General features: G+C 42.9%; 1 protein-coding gene across 1 annotated transcript; it reads left to right on the top strand.

The window, feature by feature from the left end:
• The first annotated feature begins 1,151 nt into the window (after positions 1-1,151).
• On the top strand, positions 1,152-20,374 carry LOC109866597 (adenylate cyclase type 3). Its single transcript, XM_031800953.1, has 20 exons — positions 1,152-2,892; positions 4,864-5,013; positions 6,003-6,133; positions 6,316-6,427; positions 7,094-7,221; positions 7,388-7,546; positions 7,670-7,835; positions 7,972-8,073; positions 8,185-8,294; positions 8,408-8,569; positions 16,480-16,567; positions 16,667-16,783; positions 17,663-17,934; positions 18,056-18,137; positions 18,343-18,501; positions 18,644-18,790; positions 18,955-19,071; positions 19,196-19,322; positions 19,387-19,511; positions 19,680-20,374. Exons 1-20 carry the CDS (start codon positions 2,215-2,217, stop codon positions 19,866-19,868), a joined length of 3,321 nt encoding a protein of 1,106 aa, XP_031656813.1. The 5' UTR covers positions 1,152-2,214; the 3' UTR covers positions 19,869-20,374.
• Positions 20,375-23,550: the final 3,176 nt, after the last annotated feature.

The following is a 23,550-nucleotide window of genomic DNA, read 5'->3' as shown; positions in this document are numbered from 1 at the left end:
CAATACTTCAAAAGGGGGGTAGGTGCGGGGAGCGCCAGTGGGTCCTGGCCAGACGTGACTGTGATGCTGGGGTCAGTGCTGTGGATGCTGGGGTCAGTGCTGTGGATTGGACCAAAAAGGGCCAGTGAGGGTGATGGTCATTCTCATCTGCCCTGAGACTCATTCACCTAGCATGCTCTTTCCTGGGTTCGAGGGGCAGCATGCGGGGGGGGGGGGGGGGGCTGTTAGGGGAGCCATGGCTGCAGGGATGTCACCGGGGACCGCGAATTTAGAACCTCTGTAGTAGTAGGGGCGGTGCTAAGCTTGCAGGGTCTAGCACAGAGAACTGTCATACTGGGACCAGCAGAATTAATAAATGTAACCATTGTTGCAGTGGTGTCCTTCATACTGGGTGCACCAAAGAGTCCGTTCCATACAAATGAGGGGTGAGGTCCTCACAGGGGCCAGCCTGATGGGAGGAATCTGCATGGAAACTGTAACCGTAGCAGCTGCACTTTAAGCAGGGGCACTGGGAGCAGCAGTGCTAGGAACAGCTGCACTGGTGAGACTGGGGACATTGGGAGTACTGGTGGCAGCAGTACTAGGAAAAACTATATGTGGACTGGGAGACTGAGACAGTGGCTTACAGCAGCGGACTTTGTTATTTCTGTTGATGCTGTGTGTGTGTGTGTGTGTGTGTGTGTGTGTGTGTGTGTGTGTGTGTGTGTGTGTGTGTGTGTGTGTGTGTGTGTGTGTGTGTGTGTGTGTGTGTGTGTGTGTGTGTGTGTGTGTGTACACACCCATTTGTACTTTACTGAGACTTTACAGAGTGCACTGACATTATTTGCTGACCACGGCCAGTTAATGACCTAGAAATCATAATAAACATGAAGGATAACTCAAGGTGTGTATCCTTTGTCTATGATTATTATTATGGTCATTATGAGGATGCAGGATTCATAACTTACGTCCCTAACTAAACCCACAATAAGTATGAGAACTACCACCGCCTCCCTTCCTTCTTCTCTCCATTCCTTACCTCCATGCTCCATCCTCCATTCCTCCCCCAAGACACAATAACAATCCAGTAATTAGTTTGGTTTCAACTGCGTTAGCAACATCAGGGAGAGAGAGAGGAGGGCAGAGAGAAAGAGAGTGAGAGTGAGAGAGATTGGTCTGTTTGCTGGATAGAAAACAGTTTAAAGAATCCTTCTGATTCCAAGCGGATTAAAAGCAATGATGCAATTGACCATTTTTTGCCACCCTTGATCTAAAACCGGTCGTGAGTACTTATGGGATCTGTTGGATATTTACCTCAATCTTGACTAATTAGAACATTTAGGTGATGACAGTTGTCACAACTATTTGAGTTTATTAAACAAACCTGTTGTCAAGTCTTTAAATACCAAATTTGCACTAAGATTGTAATTGTTTTAGATGATATTGAATATATTGCGTTTTATCTATTTCAAATGGATATGTCTAATGCTTTTAGATGACTTTGGCCTACTTTAGAATGAATAATGATATTGTGTATTTTACATATTTCAAAGTATTATCATTATTTTGTTTTCATACTGTAGAGTTGGATATGATGTGTCAGCGTTATGCGTAATTGGATAACTATCGGTTGTTATCCATCCAAGGCAAAGTGAACCAAGACAAGAAACAAGTTGTGTCTTTTTGAGATCACCGAGTATCAGTCTTTATAAAAGGAAAACCAATATGATTGTATTGCATGCTGCTCCACGCCTTGAGATTGGGAGGTTTGCCATGGAAACGGTGGACAGTGGCGCAGAGATAGTGACTGTGTGATCTGGTAGGCGAGGGAGAAATCTTCAAGCATCGCGAATGTTATTATTTTACAGAGCTGACATAATGTTGAATCGGAAAACATAGACATATTTTTTCACAACGGTAAGGGGAGGTTATGTCAAACTTGGTGGTGTTAGTCAGACCAAGTCTTCACACGATATGGTGGACGTCGTTAAAATGAGGGTCTGATGCGATTCACGGGAGACACTTTTAGTTAGCCTACTGTGGTTAGGCTATGTCATCACGTCATTAATTCCCCTGAAAAGCAATGACAGGGTTTTCCTTTCGTGACATCTCACTGAATATCTGAAGCTAAACACTCCCTGTCTGCTTGCGCACTCAAGGATCTAGTGCGCTTTGGAGAAACATAGGATTACGGATTACCTTCACTGAGACTGGAACTCTTACTCTGGATCCAATATGTCTCTAAACCGGGTTTACACGGACACGGAGCAGTCTGCAGAGGATACTGGAGAATGTTCGGCCACAGTCTCATCGGACAACGGGCACGGGGCAGGTCGTACGCACGAGGTGACCGTGCGCAACACCGGCTGCTGCGTGTGCCTGCCGCGCATCATGCGCCTCACCTTTGCGCCCGAGTCCCTCGAGCGGCTCTACCAGGTCTACTTCCGACGACAGCGACAGGAGACTCTTCTCGTGCTGGTGGTGTTTGCGGCGCTTTTCAACTGCTATGTCATTGTTATGTGCGCAGTGGTGTACACGACAGACAAACGTGCAATGATCGTGGTCGCGTCAGTTGGACTTGCTGCGGATACTGTACTCTACACGCTTTGCCGACTGCGCAAACTCCCCGCGACGCCTGTTGTGCGCGGTGCGATACCATACATACTTTGGTTGATGATAGCCGTGCACGTGCTGTGCTACCTGGGGCTGAACTACCAGCTTTTCCCCCAAGCCAGTGACACAGCGGGCTGGCAAGTTTTCTTCAGCTTCTCCTGCTTCCTGACACTGCCCCTGACCCTGGTCCCTCTCCTGCTGCTCACAGCTCTGTCCTGTGGGATCCATACCCTGGTGCTGGGGGTCACCATCGCCCAAAGGCACCAGGACAGCCTGCAGGGAACCATACTGCTCAGACAGGTAAAGGAGAGGTGGATGTGGGTACAGATTGGGATGGGGTGGGTGGGCAAAAAGGGAAGGGGTGCTGGTAGGTGAGTGCTCAGCAAAATCAGGGTGTACATTTAACTCGGAAAGTATTACATTTACACTATTTTCAGTGAACATATGAATCCCACTGAACTGGTGTTAAAATAACACTTTTGAAAGTGTTAAAGATGTAACTCTATTGCAGTGTTCCACATTCAACTCTTAAAGTTTTCAAATGAACTTGATTGTGGTGTTTTCATAACTCTACTGTAGAGTAATATGCAACACCTACAGTGTAAAACATAACACTTGATTTAGAGTAAAATTGACTTACTTTGCTTAGTGCTGTCACTGTTACGCTTTTTCAGTGTACAAAATGAACACTTGTAGTGTTAGAGTAAATCATTTTGGGGTGTTGTTTTAACACTATAGTAGGCTATAGTATACCACAGTAGGCTAACACTAGCCACCGTGCTTCTACACCTGCATTGCTTGCTGTTTGGGGTTTTAGGCTGGGTTTCTGTACAGCACTTTGAGATATCAGCTGATGTACGAAGGGCTATATAAATAAATTTGATTTGATTTGATTTCATATTTTCCAGGGCATCTTTTCAAGGGAATTGTGGAGTTATCACCCATGACTGTAATTGTTAGTGACAGAGACATTGTTATTTAATTATTTTATTTTAAAGGTCTGTGGCTTTCACCAAGTGAGTACATAGGCAAATGCCATCATTATGCCATTCATGACAATACAATACTTATATGATTAAGACTTACTTTGAGGGCCTAGTTTCATCCTAACACAGTGGTGTTTGGCAACTCCTGGTTTACAGGCCACACCAGGCCTGCAAGTCACATTATGCTGGCTTGCAAAGTGATGTGTTATACCAATTGGAATACAGCCAGCGTTAGGATATCCAACAGTTGGAATTTTTATTCACCCTCAACCTGCATTCAGAATGACTGTCAGGGTTGGGTGAAGTTAGTAAGAAGACTACCTAAACCATTTAAACTGGAACAATAATTTCAGTAACGGTGCAATAAATATAGCAAACTGTTTGGATAAGTTTAGAAAAATGAATGTCATTTGTCTTTGTGTAGCATGTGATTAATCAATCAAAAACACATATTAATAATATATTTTTTTTAAATAACACTGGGGGTTAATTTACTCCACTGAGTGTTCATTTCACTCTTACAGCAGGACCCTGAACAGCTTCAACCCCCAAGCCATAAGACTGATAAGTAGTTAAATACCCTGGCTAACTGCATTGACCCTTTCTGCACTAACTCTTTTGATTCATCACATACGCTGCTGTTATTATTTATTATCTATCCTGTTGCCTAGTCACTTTATCCCTGCTTATGTCTACAAACAGTATGCACCGCAATTACCTCGTACCCCTGCACATCGACTCGTTAATCATTGTGTATTTATTCCTTGTGTTATTATTTATATATTTTTCGAATATTATGTCTTCATCTGCATTGTTGGGAAGGGCCCTTAAGTACGCTTTTCACTGTTAGTCTACAACTGTTGTCTCCAAAGCATGTGAAACATACACTTACATTTAATTTGACTTAACTCCTGAATCAACACTAGAAATGTTACACTGAAAAATCAACACTGGACAATTTGCTCTGTGGGAAAGAGGACAGGCGCAACACTGGCTGGTGAGATAGGGCATGATACAAGTGAGAGGACCTGAAACATCACACACACTCCAAACTCAGGTAATCACCATTAAGTTGCCTTTGTGTGTCAGGTTATGCAAGCCAGCTGTGCAGGGATCTGTGGGACACCCTTCGAGCTGAGTGTAATTTTGGAAAATGTTGTTGGACCTGCTCACTGTACTCAGTGAGAGTTGTCACTTAGGAACGCAACGCTCCCTCTGCATCCCTCACAACCTCAGTCAGTCAGGACTTCGTTTTCAGCCACGTTATGTCCATCCCTTCCCCCAGCTCCTGGCTAACTGGGTGTTGTACCTGTGTGCGGTCACTGTGGGCGTGATATCATACTACATGGCCGACAGGAAGTACCGAACGGCCTTCCTGGAGGCGCGCCAGTCCCTGGAGGTCAAACTCACCCTGGAGGAGCAGAGCACCCAGCAGGTAGATGTGTGTGCGCGGGGCGTCTGCATCCGTGCGTTTGTGTGTATGTGTGTGCCCTGATGCCCGAGTGACCTGTTACCGGCTGTCTCCTGTTGCTGTTAGCAGTGTGCTGTCACCTCTAGCTGTTAGCAGTGTGCTGTCACCTCTAGCTGTTAGCAGTGTGCTGTCACCTCTAGCTGTCAGCAGTGTGCTGTCACCTCTAGCTGTTAGCAGTGTGCTGTCACCTCTTGCTGTTAGCAGTGTGCTGTCACCTCCAGCTGTTAGCAGTGTGCTGTCACTTCTAGCTGTTAGCCGTGTGCTGGATAACCCAGGACTGCTCTAATTGCGGTGTGTTGTCTCTGGCTCTGGTCTAATGGGCTGATTAGACAGACTGTTGTTATCTTTACAGTAGAGGCATTGTTAAGGAGGTCACATACGTACTGAGGTATGCAGAGGTGTGGGACCAGGGCTAATGTCTCTTTCCATCACTTCCCTATTTCTTTCTTCTCTTGCCTTTTCCTCTCTCCCTTTACTGCTTTCCATTCTCTCTCTGTCATCTCCCCCTTCTCTCTCCTCTGTCTCCTGTCCCCTCACGCAATCCTCTGTCATTACTGTCAAATTAACTGAGTCGACCCTAATTCACTGCAGCTGATGAGCCAATTATTATTGTGTCCCTTCCATCCTCTGTTATGCTTTTCCCTGACTGCTACTATTTGTAGAGCAAACAGTATGGGCCCTGGAGAGAGAGAGCGAGACAGAGGGAGAGAGAGAAATAAGTTAGAAAGACAGAATTCCCAGAGTGGCAAAGAGGCAGTGGAGGCTTCTGGGAGACGGGTGCAGCCAGCCAATCAGAACACATCTGACTGCTTCACATTGCCATGACGACGCGGCCCTGAGAGGATGCTCACAGAAATGATACTCCTGTCTCAAACATGCAGTACGCGCTGTGCGCAGGCACGCGCACACACACACACACACAAACATGTCTGTCTCTGTCTTTGTGTGTGCAGGAGGAGTTGTTGCTGTCCATCCTGCCCAAACACATAGCAGAAGAGATGCTGGAGGGCATGAAGAAACAGGCTAACCAGAACGAAGTGCAGCAGTTCAACACCATGTACATGTACCGTCATGAGAACGTCAGGTTCGACAATGTTAATATAACGTAATGCGAACGTGAAGATGTGCTATCATTCAGAAATACTCATGACAATCATCTGTACTTTAACACATGGAAATTGAGCGAACCTATTAAGCAATTTAGTTTTCTCTGCCTTCCCCTTTCTCTCCCCCTCTTCTCTCTCTCTCCCTCCCTCTCTCTTACAGTATCCTATTTGCTGATATAGTGGGTTTTACACAGCTTTCCTCAGCGTGTAGTGCACAAGAGCTGGTCAAGCTGCTCAACGAACTGTTCGCCCGCTTTGACAAGCTAGCTGCTGTGAGTTTCTCTCTATACCAGGAATCGTCAACTAGATTCAGCCACGGTCCGATTTTTTTCTTGAGTGGATGGTCGGGGAGCCGGAGCATAATTACAAATCATTTTAAATTGCAAATTGACCGTAAAATTCCCAAACTGATATAATATTTGACTAAACCATAATAATTAAAAATTATTACATTTGTATACGATCACGTGTCTTCTCTATAGGGAATAATTGGGAATAGATTTCCAAAATGAAAATCACTTGGAGTGGATTTCCTGGTGTTTGTACAGTCTTTTCTATCCAACAATAAAAATTAAATTAAAAAAATTGCTCATAAAACTTGGGGAGCCAAATAAAAACACCCACGGACCAAATTCGGCCCGCCGGCCGCCAGTTGGAGAACACTGCTCTATACCTTGCTTTGTGTCATGGTCGTGTTTCTCTGCCTCCTTGTGTTGTTCTCTCCTTATCTCTCACAACAATACGTTATCTTAGGTGACTTTCACATTCATCCGACTCACCTATCTCTTCCATAAGGATACTTCTGCTGTCTTTAAAATACACTGTTTATTTCTCTCGCAAACACACACATCTCATAACATACTGACATTCATATTATTCCTGTCATTGTGTCTCTACTCTCCTCTCTCTCTATATCCACCCTCCCTTGCTCCATACAGCAACACCACCAGTTGCGTATCAAGATCCTGGGAGACTGTTACTACTGTATCTGTGGCCTGCCTGATTACCGTGATGACCACGCAGCCTGTTCCATCATGATGGGCCTGGCCATGGTGGAGGCCATCTCGTAAGTGAGGGGAAGGAGGAGAGGAAGGAAAAGGAGGAGGAAGGGGGGAAGAAGGGTGGGATAGGTGGGAGAGGGTGGAAGAGTGAGCATGAGGGATGTGCAATTTAGAAAAGGATAGCATTTAGAAAAACTGAATTGAATGAACCCCTTTTCCATCCAAACTCAGGTATGTGCGTGAGAAGACTAAGACAGAGGTTGACATGCGTGTGGGGGTGCACACAGGCACTGTGCTGGGAGGGGTGCTGGGACAGAGGAGGTGGCAGTTTGATGTCTGGTCCACTGATGTCACTGTGGCCAACAAGATGGAGTCAGGAGGGATACCTGGGTAAGAAATGTACAGCAAGACCACTGGCCCAGGGAGAGGTCACTAGTAATGTCTCTGAGTGTCACTTTCATTGCCAAGAGGGTACATAGACAGTGTGTGTCTATGGGTGTGCGTGTTCTCCAGGCGTGTCCACATCTCCCAGAGCACCATGGAGTGTCTGCATGGAGAGTTTGACCTGGAGCCAGGAAACGGAGGGGAGAGGTGTGAGTACCTGCTGGAGAAAGGCATAGATACCTACCTTGTGGTGTTCTCCAAGGAAACCACCCAGGTCAACGGACTCAACAGGGTAGTAAGTGATGACCTCTCTGTCTGGCCTGGTTCTATAAATTTAATGTTTTATATTCCTCGCTCTTTCTGGTCTGGTTCTGTACATTAAATGTTTTATATTGCTCTCTCTCTGTCTCTCCCCACTCGTCATTTTTCAGAATAGAATCTCTCCCCAGTTGATTAACACCACAGAGACCAATGGGAGCGTCGGTTCTGTCCGGGGCACGCCCACAGAGCGCAAACAGGAAGCAAAAACACAGGTACACCTAACCCCTAACTTCCATATTTTCTTTTAAGATTTTGATTAGATTTGACTAATTGTATGAATTTCACAACGAGCCTATCCATGACCTCTGACCTGTGTTGCCTAGGTGACGAGCCCTCAGCGTCAAATAAAAAAGAAAGTAGATGCCAGGGAGAGTGAACAGGAGCTGAACAGACTACTGCATCTGGAGCTGCTGGAGAGAGAGAACGAAGAGACGTAAGAGAGGAGGAGAAGGGGAAAGGGAGGACAGGCTGGGGGGACAAAGCAAAGAAGAAGGAAAAGTATATACCATCTCTCACTCTTTTGATCTCTCTCTCTCTTTCTATCAGTGCGAAGGAGCGTCGGACCAACCCTGTGTCCCTGCAGTTTGTGGATGGGGAGTTGGAGGAGCGTTACTCTGCAGAGAAGGAAAGACAGAGTGGTGTAGCTTTCTGCTGCAGCTGCCTGGTCCTCTTTTTCTCTGCAGGCATGGAGGTCCTCATAGACCCAATGTGAGTTCACACATTATATTCAACACAAAATATTAAATATACTGTACTACAACATAAACTACAACATAAACGTCCCTTTTTCAGGACCCTGTCTTTGAAACATAATTTGTCAAAATCCAAATATCTTCACAGATCTTCATTGTAAAGGGTTTATACACTGTTTCACAAAATTGCAGTACTGCGTAAAGTTCTGTATCCAATTTTCAAGGAAAATAGACTAAAAGGGAAACGAGTAGCTCTCGTCGTCAATAAACTATAACCAGTTGTTCAGAGACACAAAGACTAGTCCATGGTTATTAAAAAAATAACAAAGTTCTTATAGACGAGGAAAATAATTTAACACAATTCTAGCCCGGTTATGGATTGTAACAATGAAATAGAAAATCTATATTTTTTTATTGATCTTCAAATATAACTAATTGGAACACTCAATCACTAATTCAACATGATGATGATAAAAACTCAGTAAACAGAAGACACAGTGGATGGTGTGGTGTGTTTATTTATTTTAAGTTTTTTGTTATATTTGGGAAAGTGTGTCGTTGAGTGACCTTGTACCTAGCCGGTGGGGCTTCCGGTGGGCTGCCCCCACCCAGGCAGTGGCAGTGATGGCAACACTAGCTGCAGTAACCCATGGGGAGGGGGTCACACTCGGGCATTCAGAGAGGGGGAATATTATTGTGGCCCTGGTGGCACAAAATCATAAGTCTGACTGCATGGAGATGCTTGGGAATATGGTCAATATGGGGGACCGTGTTGTGGGTGTTTCAGGGAAAAGGTGTATATTTGGCCTCCATCATCTAGGACGTGACAATGGTTCATAAAATCTCTCCATTTCTGCCCATTTTTTTGCACAGTCTTGCAGGCCTTCTCATACAGCTGCAACTGTATATGCATTCGTAAATCAAGACCTTTCTTGAGTTGGGCTCTGGGATGGTGCAACTGTTGAGAATGTGAGCCTGTGGTTGAGTGTGTGGGTGTATGTGCGTAACCCACAACTGTTGCGCACATACAGGTGTAAAAGATGTTAGGGACAATATAGGATGATTCACAATAATTGTTTGCTATTATAATAATTACTTGTAATTTTGGTAATGGCGAGACTGGTGAGAGGTAAAACCCTTTGCATAAACTGCCTACATTACAACAAATATTAATAGCTAATTATGGAAAATAAGAAACAGGATTTTAAATATATATTTCTTTTGATGGCCAAATATAATACAAATGGAGGTGAAGGCGATGGAAATGCATTTGGCGGTTGATCTACTTCTGTTCTGTAAATGGCACTGTGTTCTCTTTTCGAAGGATGGATCCCAGTCTTTTCAGGGCTATGGGATACGGGAGGTCGGGGGTCGTCTGCCAGGCATTGGGATGACAACCCAACTCTGGATGAGGGCTTTTAGCGGGTGGAATAGTGGAGACCAATTGGAGGTTTACTTAGTAGCAATGCAAATATCATGGTACAGCTATATAGACACTCAATCATCGTGTTACTTTTTAATGGTACTACGTAAACAAACATATATTTTGATAAATAGAATTGAAAGGTGTGTCTCATTATGGTTAGTGGTGAAATAAGTATAGCCAGTTACAATTATAATGGCCTAGCAGAGAATAAGAAAAGACGATCAGTATTTACTTGGCTAAAAGAGAAGGAATATAATATCTATTGTTTACAGGAAACAGGGGCGAAATATATTTCTACATGGGCAAAGAAATTCTAAAGGGGTGATAGTTTTAATTAATAGTAATTTTGATCCAAATGTGCAAATTGTCCAAACAGATCAAGGTAGATTATTTTAAATATGTTATCGGACAATAAACAGATATGGCTTATTAACCTATACGGTCCAAATGATGATGATCCAAGCTTCTTTGAAAATATATATAAGAATTGATCAACTCTACAAGCAACACTAGACTATTATTATGGTGGGAGATTTTAATATGGTCTTAAATACCTATATGGACTGGAAAGGAAATCACACTACAAACTATCACCCTCAGGCACTTAAGGAATACATGGATATATTGGAATTAGTGAATATATGGAGACTTAAATAACCTGACATGGTGAGATATACATGGCGGAGGCTTAATCAAGCTAGTCGTCTCGACTACTTTCCTATGCCATTCTCTCTGACACCAAAAGTTTAAGAAGTGTTGATAGTGGACAGAATGTGGTCGGATCATCACATAATTGGCATATATATTACTCCTACAGAATTTCCACGTGGGCGAGGATATTGGAAATGTAATCAAAGCCTACTAGATGATAAATTGTTTAGAACTAGGACAGAAGAATGTATAACTGACTTTTTCAGACATAACATAGGTACATCAGATCCCCTTATTGTATGGGACACTTTTAAATGTGTCTTTAGAGGCCATGCAATTCAGTACTCATCTATAAAACAAAAGCAATTTAGATCAAAAGAGTCCATATTAACAAAGGAAATTGAAGGACTAACAGTACAGTTAGATAGCAATAAAACTGTACCATAGAGGCACAGAATAAGTTAGATGAAACATCCAGATCCAGTGTAATATATTATAAAAATAAAGCGAACTGGATGGAATATGGGGGAAAATGCACCAAATTATTTTTCAATCTTCAATATAGAAATGCTACCAAAATTGTTTTATTGAAACTTGTTACAAATGATGGAGTCACGCATGATTAACCAAATTATATTTTGAAAGAGGAAGTAAAGTACTTTAAGAAAATGTTTTCGTTTCAGGCTCCTCCATCTCCACTAACTGAAACTAATTGTATGGATTTTTTTCCTAATAATAATGTAAAATTAACATCTGTACAGAAAGACTCATGTGAAGGCCAAATTACAGAGGAGGAACTGCTTGATGTAACTGGGGCCTTTAAGGCTGGGAAAACTCCATGGCTGGATGGCATACCAGTGGAAGTATTAAGGCTGGGAAAACTCCATGGCTGGATGGCATACCAGTGGAAGTATTAAGGATGGGAAAACTCCATGGCTGGATGGCATACCAGTGGAAGTATTAAGGCTGGGAAAACTCCATGGCTGGATGGCATACCAGTGGAAGTATTAAGGCTGGGAAAACTCCATGGCTGGATGGCATACCAGTGGAAGTATTAAGGATGGGAAAACTCCATGGCTGGATGGCATACCAGTGGAAGTATTAAGGATGGGAAAACTCCATGGCTGGATGGCATACCAGTGGAAGTATTAAGGATGGGAAAACTCCATGGCTGGATGGCATACCAGTGGAAGTATTAAGGCTGGGAAAACTCCATGGCTGGATGGCATACCAGTGGAAGTATTAAGGATGGGAAAACTCCATGGCTGGATGGCATACCAGTGGAAGTATTAAGGATGGGAAAACTCCATGGCTGGATGGCATACCAGTGGAAGTATTAAGGATGGGAAAACTCCATGGCTGGATGGCATACCAGTGGAAGTATTAAGGATGGGAAAACTCCATGGCTGGATGGCATACCAGTGGAAGTATTAAGGATGGGAAAACTCCATGGCTGGATGGCATACCAGTGGAAGTATTAAGGATGGGAAAACTCCATGGCTGGATGGCATACCAGTGGAAGTATTAAGGATGGGAAAACTCCATGGCTGGATGGCATACCAGTGGAAGTATTAAGGATGGGAAAACTCCATGGCTGGATGGCATACCAGTGGAAGTATTAAGGATGGGAAAACTCCATGGCTGGATGGCATACCAGTGGAAGTATACCAAACTTTTTTTTATATACTCAGATGACCTTTATTAGCATGTTTTAACCACTCCTGTATAAATGGTAGATTATCAGGTACGCAACAAGGTCTGATATCATTATTACTGAAACAGGACCCAAGTGGTATGTATAAAGATCCAGTCCATTTAAAAAATTGGAGACCTCTTACACTTCAGTGTTGTGATGCAAAAATCCTAGAAAAATGCTTGGCGCATAGAATTAATGTATTGTCAGATATTATTCATCCTATTCAGACAGTTTTCTTTACATGGACGATACATTGGAGATAATATAAGACAAGTACTGGAAACAATAGAACACTATGAAATATCGAGGACACCAGGCCTGGCTTTCATAGCTGATTTTGAAAAGGCTTTTGATAAAGTGCAACTGGAGTTTATATATAAATGACTTGAATATTTCAATTTTGGGGAATCTCTTATAAAATGGGTTAAAGTTATGTATAGTAACCCTAGGCGTAAAATAGTAAATAATGGCTACATCTCAGAAAGTTTTAAACTATCTAGAGGAGTAAAACAAGGTTGTCCACTATCGTCATATCTATTTATTTTTGCCATCGAAATGTTAGTTGTTAAAATTAGATCAAACAATAATATTAAGGGATTAGAAATCCGTGGCTTAAAAACTAAGCTGTCATTGTACGCTGATGATTCATGTTCTTTTAAAACCACAATTAGAATCTCTCCTCGGCCTCATAGAGGATCTAGAAACGTTTGCTATCCTCTCTGGATTAAAACAAAATGATGATACGTATTGGATCACAAAAAAATGCCAATTTTACATTACCGTGTAGTTTATCAATGAAATGGTCTGACGGAGATGTGGACATACTCGGTATACAAATCCCAAAAGAAAGAAATGATCTCACTCAAAAACATTTTTATAGAAAGTTAGATAAGATAAGATAGATAAGATATTGCTCCCATGGAAAGGACAATACCTGTCTATTTGTGGAAAAATCACCCTGATTAACTCTTTAGTCATCACAGTTTACCTATTTGCTTATGGTTTTGCCTACACCTAATGATCTGCTTTATAAATTATATGAACAAAAAATATTATATTTTATTTGGAACGGCAACCCAGACAAAACTAAAATGGTCTATTATATAACGAATATGAATTCGGGGGCAGAAATTATTAAACATTAAAGCATTAGACCTCTCACTAAAGGCATTAGTCATACAAAAGTTATACTTAAATCCAAACTGGTTCTCTAGTAAATTGGTAGGAATGTCTCATCCTATGTTCAAGAATTGCCTTTTCCCCTTTATCAGATTTCACCTACTCAATTTCTGTTGTTTGAAATGGAAATAATCTACAAAATATTATTATTTTTAAAATAAGCCTTAAAAAGTTGGTTTCAATTTCGGGTTTAATCCACCAGAAAAGACAGAACAAATAATAAAACAAATATTGTGGTTCATCTCAAATATACGAATTGATAAAAAAAAACGTATTTTTCAAAGAAATGTTTGAAAAATGTATAATTTTAGTGAATGATACAATAAATATGACTGGTGGAGTTATGTCACCCATGCAGCTAACACAGACATATGGAAATGTATGCTCTACCCAAAATTACATCCAATTAATTGCAGCATTACCACAAAAATGGAAGAGGCAAGTAGAAGGGGAAAAAAGTAAGGAACTTGAATGTCGGCCCTGTATTAAAGAACATAACTGGGTAAAGAAAAGTGTGATAAATAAAAACATATACCAATTTAATTTAAGGACCAAAAAACTGACAGCTGTGCCATATAAATTGCAAAATAGTTGGGAAGAGATTTTCAATGTACCCATTCCATGGCACATGGTTTATGAATTGATAAGCAAAACAGGCCGGATTCAAAACGTCAAATTTTTCCATTTAAATTACTATACAAAATTCTTGCAACCAATAGAATGTTATATATATGGGGGATACAATCTTCCCAGCTATGCAGATTCTACTGTGAGGAGGCAGAGTCATTAGATTTTGGTATTGTCCATATGTAGCTCGTTTTTGGTCACAGGTACAGAAATGGCTGAAGAATTGCAACATTTGCCTAAAACTAACGCTGCAGATAGCAATACTGGGTGATTTGAAAAGCCATAGTCAATCAATCAATAATATTATTATTATTTTAGCAAAAATGTTTATTTTTAATTTCCAGTCTGTTGTAGAAGAGAATAGAAAGGTTCAGTACTTTTGTGAAGCATCACAGCACAGTTGAGAAATATATGGCAAATAGAAATCTGTAATGGTTGATGTTGAGAAACAGATGGGAGGGGTTGAATGGAGCTGAAGGGTGGCACTAATAACAAGATAAACAATGTAAAACATACGGGGTCTGTAAAATGTATATAGGTTCAGAACTTCTGTGAAACAGCACAGTTACACATAGAAATCAAACTGGATGGACATCAGAAATAGAGGAAGGACTAAAAACAAACAAAAAATAACTATTGTAAAGTAGACTGTGTGTAAAATGTATATAAGATGTATAAATTGAAGGTAAAAGCCAAAGTGTTTATTAGTTTACTCCAATTGGGGGAAGGATGGTAGGGTTTGAGGGGAATAATAAAGGTATATTCTTTAAAAAGTATGTATATCTATATAGGAATATATGTGTATATATATATGCATACGTGTATGTATGTGGATATATATATTTACCCAAAAATATATGGGGGATTGAAAATGATGCAGACAATTACATTGATGGAAGCAACAATCTTTCTGCAATATTAAGCTGATCCACCCCTTAAAGAAATCATAAAAATGTAAAAAACACTGTTTCTTATGAATGTTCAATGAACCATAAACAATGTATGAACATGCACCTGTGTAACGGTTGTTAAGACACTAACAGCTTACAGACGGTAGGCAATTAAGGTCACAGTTATGAAAACTTAGGACTCTAAAGAGGCATTTCTACTGTCAGTGCAAAACATTAAAAAAAAGATGCCCAGGGTTCCTGCTCATCTGTGTGAATGTGCCTTAGGCATGCTGCATGGAGGCATGAGGACTGCAGATGTGGCCTGGGCAATAAATTGCAATGTCCGTACTGTGAGATGCCTTAGACAACACTACAGGGAGACAGGATGGAGAGATGATCGTCATCGCAGTGGCAGACCACGTGCAACAACACCTGCACAGGATCGGTACATCTGAACATCACACCTACGGGACAGTTACAAGATGGCAACAACAACTCCCTGAATTACACCAGGAACGCACAATCCCTCCATCAATGCTCAGACTGTCCGCAATAGGGCTTGTAGGCCTGTTGTAAGGCAGGTCCTCACCAGACATCACTGGCAACAACGTTGTCCATGGGCACAAACCCACCATTGCTGGACCAGACAGGACTGGCAAAGGTGCTCTTCACTGACGAGTCGCGGATTTGTCCCACTAGGGATGATGGTCCAATTCGCGTTGATCGTCGAAGGAATGAGCATTACACCGAGGCCTGTACTCTGGAGCGGGATCGATTTGGAGGTGGAGGGTCCGTCATGGTCTGGGGCGGTGTGTAACAGCATCATCGGACTGAGCTTGTTGTCATTGCAGGCAATCTCAACGCTGTGTGTTACAGGGAAGACATCCTCCTCCCTCATGTGGTACCCTTCCTGCAGGCTCATCCTGACATGACCCTCCAGCATGACAATGCCACCAGCCATACTGCTAGTTCTGTGTGTGATTTCCTGCAAGACAGGAATGTTATTGTTCTGCCGTGGCCAGCGAAGAGCCCGGATCTCCCATTGAGCACGTCTGGGACCTGTTGTATCGGAGGGTGAGGGCTAGGGCCATTCCCCCCAGAAATGACCATGAACTTGCAGGTGCCTTGATGGAAGAGTGGGGTAATATCTCACAGCAAGAACTGGCAAATCTGGTGCAGTCCATGAAGAGGAGATGCACTGCAGTACCTAATGCAGCTGGTGGCCACACCAGATACTGACTGTTACTTTTGATTTTGACCCCTCCTTTGTTCAGGGACACATTATTCCATTTCTGTTAGTCACATGTCTGTGGAACTTGTTCAGTTCATGTCTCAGATGTTGAATCTTGTTATGTTCATACAAATATTTACACGTTAATTTTGCTGAAAATAATTGCACTTGTCAGTGAGAGGACTTTTTTTTTTTTGAGTTTAGTATGTGTGCCTCTGTCTGACAGGCTGGTAGTGAACTATGTGACCCTGGCGATTGGAGAGGGGTTGCTGCTCATTCTCACTATCTGCTCCATGGCTGCCGTCTTCCCTCGTGTGAGTCTCCTCCTCTGATGATGATAATGATGGAGGTGTTGATGATAATGGCAGTGATGATGGTGATTTTGATAATGTTTGTCTGTGTCTGTGTAAAAGATGTTCTCGAAGAGGCTCGTGTCGTTCTCGATGTGGATCGATCGAACCCGTTGGGCACGGAACACCTGGGCCATGGCAGCCATCTTTGTTTTAACCATGGCTGAGATTGCCGATATGGTGAGCCAATTTTTTCAGCTTGTGTGTGTTCTTACCTTGTTGCCATCATACTCTTCAGTGCCTTCTAAACGATTTGTGTCTGAGTACCTATCCGGTTGTGACGAGATGGAGTACAGCTAAGACCGGAAGTGATTTTTTTATAACAGGTTAGGAGAGCATTTTAGCTAACCCTAAACATTTTCCTAACCTTAATCTGCTATGTTAATTGTCCTAACCTGCTGCGTAAATTCTCCTAACCTGCTGCAAAAAAATTACTTTCAGTCGTAGCTGTATACCACCAGAGAGGAAGAGGCGAAGCGACAGGTTTCCCTCTCACCAAAATCTGTCCAAAGTAAGCCCAATGCGTTACTATGGGCTTATTTTGGACTTAAGCTTGTCGCCTGTCTTCCCGCCTTTGGAACAACAACTCCCATTGTTAGGGCGGAGACATGAGCATTTCATCATTATATACAGGTTTCTGATACCACGTAGTCAAAACCTACCCATCCCCATAGGGGTCCATTACAGAGAGTTAGCTGTCTCTCACTGCCTGCACGCTCATTTGGAAGGCCCAACAGGGACAGCCTGTCCCACACTTTACTGCTTTTTCTGTTAGGCAGGAACAGGACTCCCAAATGTCAAGAGAGGAATTATCAGTGGCGCAGAGATGTCTAGTGGAGTGTGGAGCATAGAGAATGTGCGGCCACTGCAATGTTGCCCAAATTATGCTTGAGTTAAAATATTGCTTTAGTTTGTTTTTGTTTAAATGTTACACTGACGTTTTTTGTGACATTATATGTTAACATAGCATTAGGGGAGTTATAGTGCATGCCACTACTGGAGTATTGCCTTAGTTTATGGATTGAACATTTCTCACCCCAACCCCTCTTGACATTGTAGCTGAGCTGTGTCCAGCCTCCCTTCCTGTTCCTCAACACCAGTGCTGGCCTCAGCAGGGAGTCGCTAGGTGACGGAGGTTGTGCAGAAAACCCTAAACACTACAGCTATATGGCGGTGCTGTCGCTTGTGGCGACCACCATGCTGGTGCAGGTGAGCCACCTGGTCAAGCTGGGGCTCATGCTGCTGGTCATTGTGGCAACGGGCGCCGTCAACATCTACAGCTGGAGGGATATCTACGACCTGTATGACTTCATACGATTCACCAGCTACAGGTGAGGAACTATAATCCCTCAAGTGGTGCTAAAAACATGTACTTACATGGTAGTTATATTGGCAGGTAAAGTAGAAAGCTGTGGATACTCAATGTGTTCTCTCTCCCTCTCGCATCCTCAGGATGTCTATAGTCCCTTCCAAGTACCTTATGACAGTGATGATCATGATCATGATGATCTGCTTCTACTACTTTGCCAGACATGTGGGTTACCTCCTCCTGAACATCCTCACAATCACACCTCCTATTCACATTGAGTCAGACGTCCATGAGCATCAGCCTCGAACTCGTCAATCATACAAACTGAGAAAGACTTGCTGTTGTTACAGATCCCCCTGACAGCACTAGTCTGTGTGAGCTTGCTTGAAACACTCCCTCTCTTTCACTCCACCCTCCTCTTTTTCACCAGGTGGAGAGGCAGTCGCGGAAGCTTTTCCTGTGGAAGATTGAGGTGCATGACCAGAAGGAGAGGGTGTTTGAGATGAGGCGCTGGAATGAAGCGCTGGTCACCAACATGCTGCCTGAACATGTAGCCAAACACTTCCTCGGTTCTAAGAAGAGAGACGAGGTGAGAGAGGGACAATTAAAATACAAACAGAAAGGGAGAGAGACTCAAAGAAAGGGCATTCAAAAAATACAGGAAATTGTAAAAGGATGTATGATGAGCTTGAGTGTTTTTCTTACCCATCAATTTTGTTTCTCCTCTGTAGGAGCTGTACAGCCAGTCATACGATGAGATAGGAGTGATGTTTGCCTCCATCCCCAACTTCTCAGACTTCTACACAGAGGAGGGCATCAACAATGGGGGCATAGAGTGTCTGAGGATCCTCAATGAGATTATCTCTGACTTTGACAGTGTGAGTGATCTCGCTCTGTGTGTGTGTGTGTGTGTGTGTGTGTGTGTGTGTGTGTGTGTGTGTGTGTGTGTGTGTGTGTGTGTGTGTGTGTGTGTGTGTGTGTGTGTGTGTGTGTGTGTTTTAGTACAGTAACGGGATAATTAATTTCCTTGCTCCCCTGCCAGCTGTTGGACAGGAATGAGTTCCGCTTCATCACTAAGATTAAGACTATAGGAAGCACCTACATGGCTGCGTCTGGAGTCACACCCGAGAGCAACACCAACGGATACTGCAACCGCCCGGTAACCACAGCAACTGACAACACAGAACACATCATCAAGCTCAATGTATATCAGCATGACTAGTGGCGTTGATGATGATGATTGTGATGATGATAATGATGAAGGCTCTATTTCTCCCCTTCAGATAGAGGAACAGTCATTGTTAGAACGTTGGCAGCACTTAGCTGACCTGGCAGACTTTGCTCTGGCCATGAAGGTCACTCTCACCAAACTCAACGACCAGTCCTTCAACAACTTCATGCTACGCATCGGTAAGTGTGTGCCTGCGAGCGTGCGTGCATGTGTGTGTTTGAGTGACATGTCTCTTCCTCTTAGGTCTGAATAAGGGCTCGGTTTTGGCTGGAGTGATTGGTGCTCGTAAACCTCATTATGACATCTGGGGCAACACAGTCAACGTAGCCAGCAGAATGGAGTCTACAGGGGTGATGGGCAACATTCAGGTAACACATTTCCTCACCTGTCTACTACCCTCCTCTCTTTCCCCCTTATTTTCCCACCTCAGTCGTTTCCCATCTTCTCCTCTCTTTAATCTTGATAAACAGTTTTCCTTCTACGTCCTATAATGTCCCATTTTTATCCGTCATTACTCTATGATGTGCTTCCCCCAGGTGGTGGAGGACTGTTATGACATCCTAAAGGAGTACGGATTCCGCTTCGTCAGGAGAGGCCCCATCTTTGTCAAGGGGAAGGGGGAGCTACTAACCTTCTTCATGAAAGGGAAAGACAAAACTAGTAGCAACGGCACTGGTCCCACCACTACTACTACCCTTCCTCACCAAGTAGTGGACCATTCCTGATCCTGACCCACACCTGCTGAAATAACAGACAGTAGAGATTACACACGGATTCATCATTCTTATGTAACATACTCTAGACAGATCAAACTTAAAAATCATAGACAAGTGTACAGTTAATGCATAGGCAAGCATACTGTTTCGACAGGCTAAGAAAACAAAAACACAAATTCTGTACTAGCCGCTTCTGGATTCTATGGTAACGGATAGTTCAAGTGAAAAATATCAAATCATACCTTTTGATGGGTACATGTACAAAATATGAGCTTTTGTGTATATATTTAGATATAGGCAACTACTTCATAGAACAACATATCACTACACCCTAAGTCCATATTGACATCAACTAAACTCACTAGTGTGACAGTTTGCCTTCAGTATGATTATCCTCTATGTTCTTTTATTGTTATTAAACAGTCAAGCTCGGGTTTTGTAAGATAATGCCGCTTGAAAGATTTTGTATTTATATAATGTGTTGATAAAAAAAAAAATCATTCACTTTTTACGAGGTTTGTGTGGCGATTTTTTTTTACATGTAATGTCTTGGTGGGGCAAACAAGAAATTGTGGGCTGCTTGCCAGCTAAGCCACAACACTAAACAATACATGATTTGCACTATAACGGTGACAAATGTGTCAATCAGTGCCCACAAACTGTTAGGGCCTACATAAAGCTGTCCCAACAGCAGAGTCCCAACACCTTACCACTGCTACACCTGGCTACCAGCGGAGCCTTGTCTGGTAGCAAAACAGTTCATTCAGCCTCATTTACTGCCTTTTAAAAAAACATAGCTGATATGGCTGACTTGCTTAAACAAATGTGGTTTCTACTGACAATTGAGATGTACAAACTATGATATATGGGGGCGACAAGCGGATAAGAGGCAATCCGTAATTTCGATTAAGACATTAATGAGCGAGCGATGGCAGAAATAGTCAACATAACTATTTTTTCAGCACTTTCGAGATGTACAGCGACAGAATTCAGAACATGGGCTGTTCTTGCAGTGTACTCCCTGTACAACAAATCAGAACCGTGGGATAAATAAAAGGGGCATATAAACAGACAATGAAAGCTCTTACAATATTAGATGATTACATTGTTCTAAACCAGGTTATAGGCTACATGTGCACCACCAAGATAGAACAGTAGGAGAACTGAAGAGGTGAAAATAGCACAAATTATTAGGGTGAGGCACATTGAACACTGTTTGGGTCGATGCGCGTCATATAACACTATTTGACGTGTTAAATAAGCTTTTCATTTGACACGTCAAAAAACACAATTCTATTACAGAATGTTGTGTGTGCTGAATTTTCACCTGCAAGCCCAGCGCCACCACGGCTATCAGTAGCACTGTCAAATCTGTACAAAAAAGGTCTGCAAACAAGCACACACCGGGCCACGAACAATGTGTTTACAATACCTCGTTGGTGAAAATAGACCAAATTATTGGAGTACGGCACATGGGCTACTAACGGCTTACTACACAACATACACTTAGTATTACTTTCTTAGCTACAGTATACATATCTCCCTGGAATATTACATCATTTATGCAGCAGCATACAATACATTATTGGACTCACCTTGTGAAGGTGGCACAGCGGTTCTTCGTGGGCAAATTAGGTCATCAAAGTGGCATTTTCTGGATTTATGGTGGAACTCTGAAAAAAACACAGCCACTCCACCGATAAGTCCACTATAATTGAGAATTTTAATAAGCATTTCTCTACGGCTGGCCATGATTTCCACATGGCTACCCCTACCCCGGTCAACTGCCCGGCATCCTCCACAGGAACCCGCCAAAGCCCCCACCATTTCTCATTTACCCAAATCCAGATAGCTGATGTTCTGAAAGAGCTGCAAAATCTGGACCCCTACAAATCAGCCTGGCTAGAGAATCTGGACCCTCTCCTTCTAAAATTATCTGCCGAAATTGTTGCAACCCCTATTACTAGCCTGTTCAACCTCTCTTTCATATCGTCTGAGATTCCCAAATATTGGAAAGCTGCCGCGGTCATCCCCCTCCTCAAAGGGGGTGACACTCTAGACCCAAACTCCTACAGACCTATATCTATCCTACACTGTCTTTCTAAGGTCTTCGAAAGCCAAGTTAACAAACAGATTACTGACCATTTCGAATCCCACCATACTTTCTCCGCTATGCAATCTGGTTTCAGAGCTGGTCATGGGTGCACCTCAGCCACGCTCAAGGTTCTAAACAACATCATAACCACAATCGATAAGAGACATTACTGTGCAGCCGTATTCATCGACCTGGCCAAGGCTTTCGACTCTGTCAATCACAACATTCTTATTGGCAGACTCGACAGCCTTGGTTTATCAAATGATTGCCCCGCCTGGTTTACCAACTACTTCTCTGATAGAGTTCAGTGTGTCAAATCGGAGGGCCTGTTGTCTGGACCTCTGACAGTCTCTATGGGTGTGCCACAGGGTTCAATTCTCGGGCCGACTCTCTTTTCTGTATACATCAATGATGTTGCTCTTGCTGCTGGTGATTCTCTTATCCACCTCTACGCAGACGACACCATTCTGTATACTTGGACGGCTCTGACTTAGAATACGTGGACAACTACAAATACCTGGGTGTCTGGTTAGACTGTAAACTCTCCTTCCAGACTCACATTAAGCATCTCCAATCCAAAATGTAATCTAGAATCGGCTTCTTATACCGCAACAAAGCATCCTTCACTCATGCTGCCAAACATACCCTCGTAAAACTGACCATCCTACCGATCCTCGACTTCGGTGATGTCATCTATAAAATAGCCTCCAACACTCTACTCAACAAACTGGATGCAGTCTATCATAGTGCCATCCGCTTTGTCACCAAAGCCCCATACACTACCCACCATTGCAACCTGTACGCTCTCGTTGGTTGGCCCTCGCTTCATACTCGTCGCCAAACCCACTGGCTACAGGTTATCTACAAGTCTCTGCTAGGGAAAGCCCCGTCTTATCTCAGCTCACTGGTCACCATAGCAGCACCCACTCCTAGCACACGCTCCAGCAGGTATATCTCACTGGTCACTCCCAAAGCCAATTCCTCCCTTGGTTGTCTTTCCTTCCAGTTCTCTGCTGCCCATGACTGGAACGAATTGCAAAAATCTCTGAAGCTGGAGACACATCTCCTTCACTAGCTTTAAGCACCAGCTGTCAGAGCAGTTTACAGATCACTGCACCTGTACATAGCCTATCTGTAAACAGCCCATCTATCTACCTACCTCATCCCCATACTGGTATTTATTTATTTGCTCTTTTGCACCCCAGTATCTCTACCTGCACATTCATCTTCTGCCGATCTACCATTCCAGTGTTTAATTGCTATATTGTAATTACTTCGCCACCATCGCCTATTTATTTCCTTAACTTACCTCATTTGCACTCACTGTATATAGACTTTTTGTTATTATTATTATATTATAACTCTATGGCAGGAATTAAAGGGCTGAAATTTTGGATGTCTACCCTTACTAAGCACTTCAACTTGGTGATGACGTACTGTCCCCATGAGTGACAGAACACTGAGCCAATCATGGCGCAATGCTCCTATTTTCTGCTGGCTCGCCCCACCACCACAGAAAGCACTGAGCTAGGCTGAAACACCTGCATTTTGGAGATGCCTCAAGAAAACAAAAAACAGACCATGTGTGTATGCAGC

The sequence above is a fragment of the Oncorhynchus kisutch genome, linkage group LG21 (genome assembly GCF_002021735.2).
Source record: "Oncorhynchus kisutch isolate 150728-3 linkage group LG21, Okis_V2, whole genome shotgun sequence".
Classification (NCBI taxonomy): Eukaryota; Metazoa; Chordata; class Actinopteri; order Salmoniformes; family Salmonidae; genus Oncorhynchus; species Oncorhynchus kisutch.
Note: the sequence above shows the minus strand (reverse complement) of the source record. Positions and strands in the feature narration are given on the sequence as shown.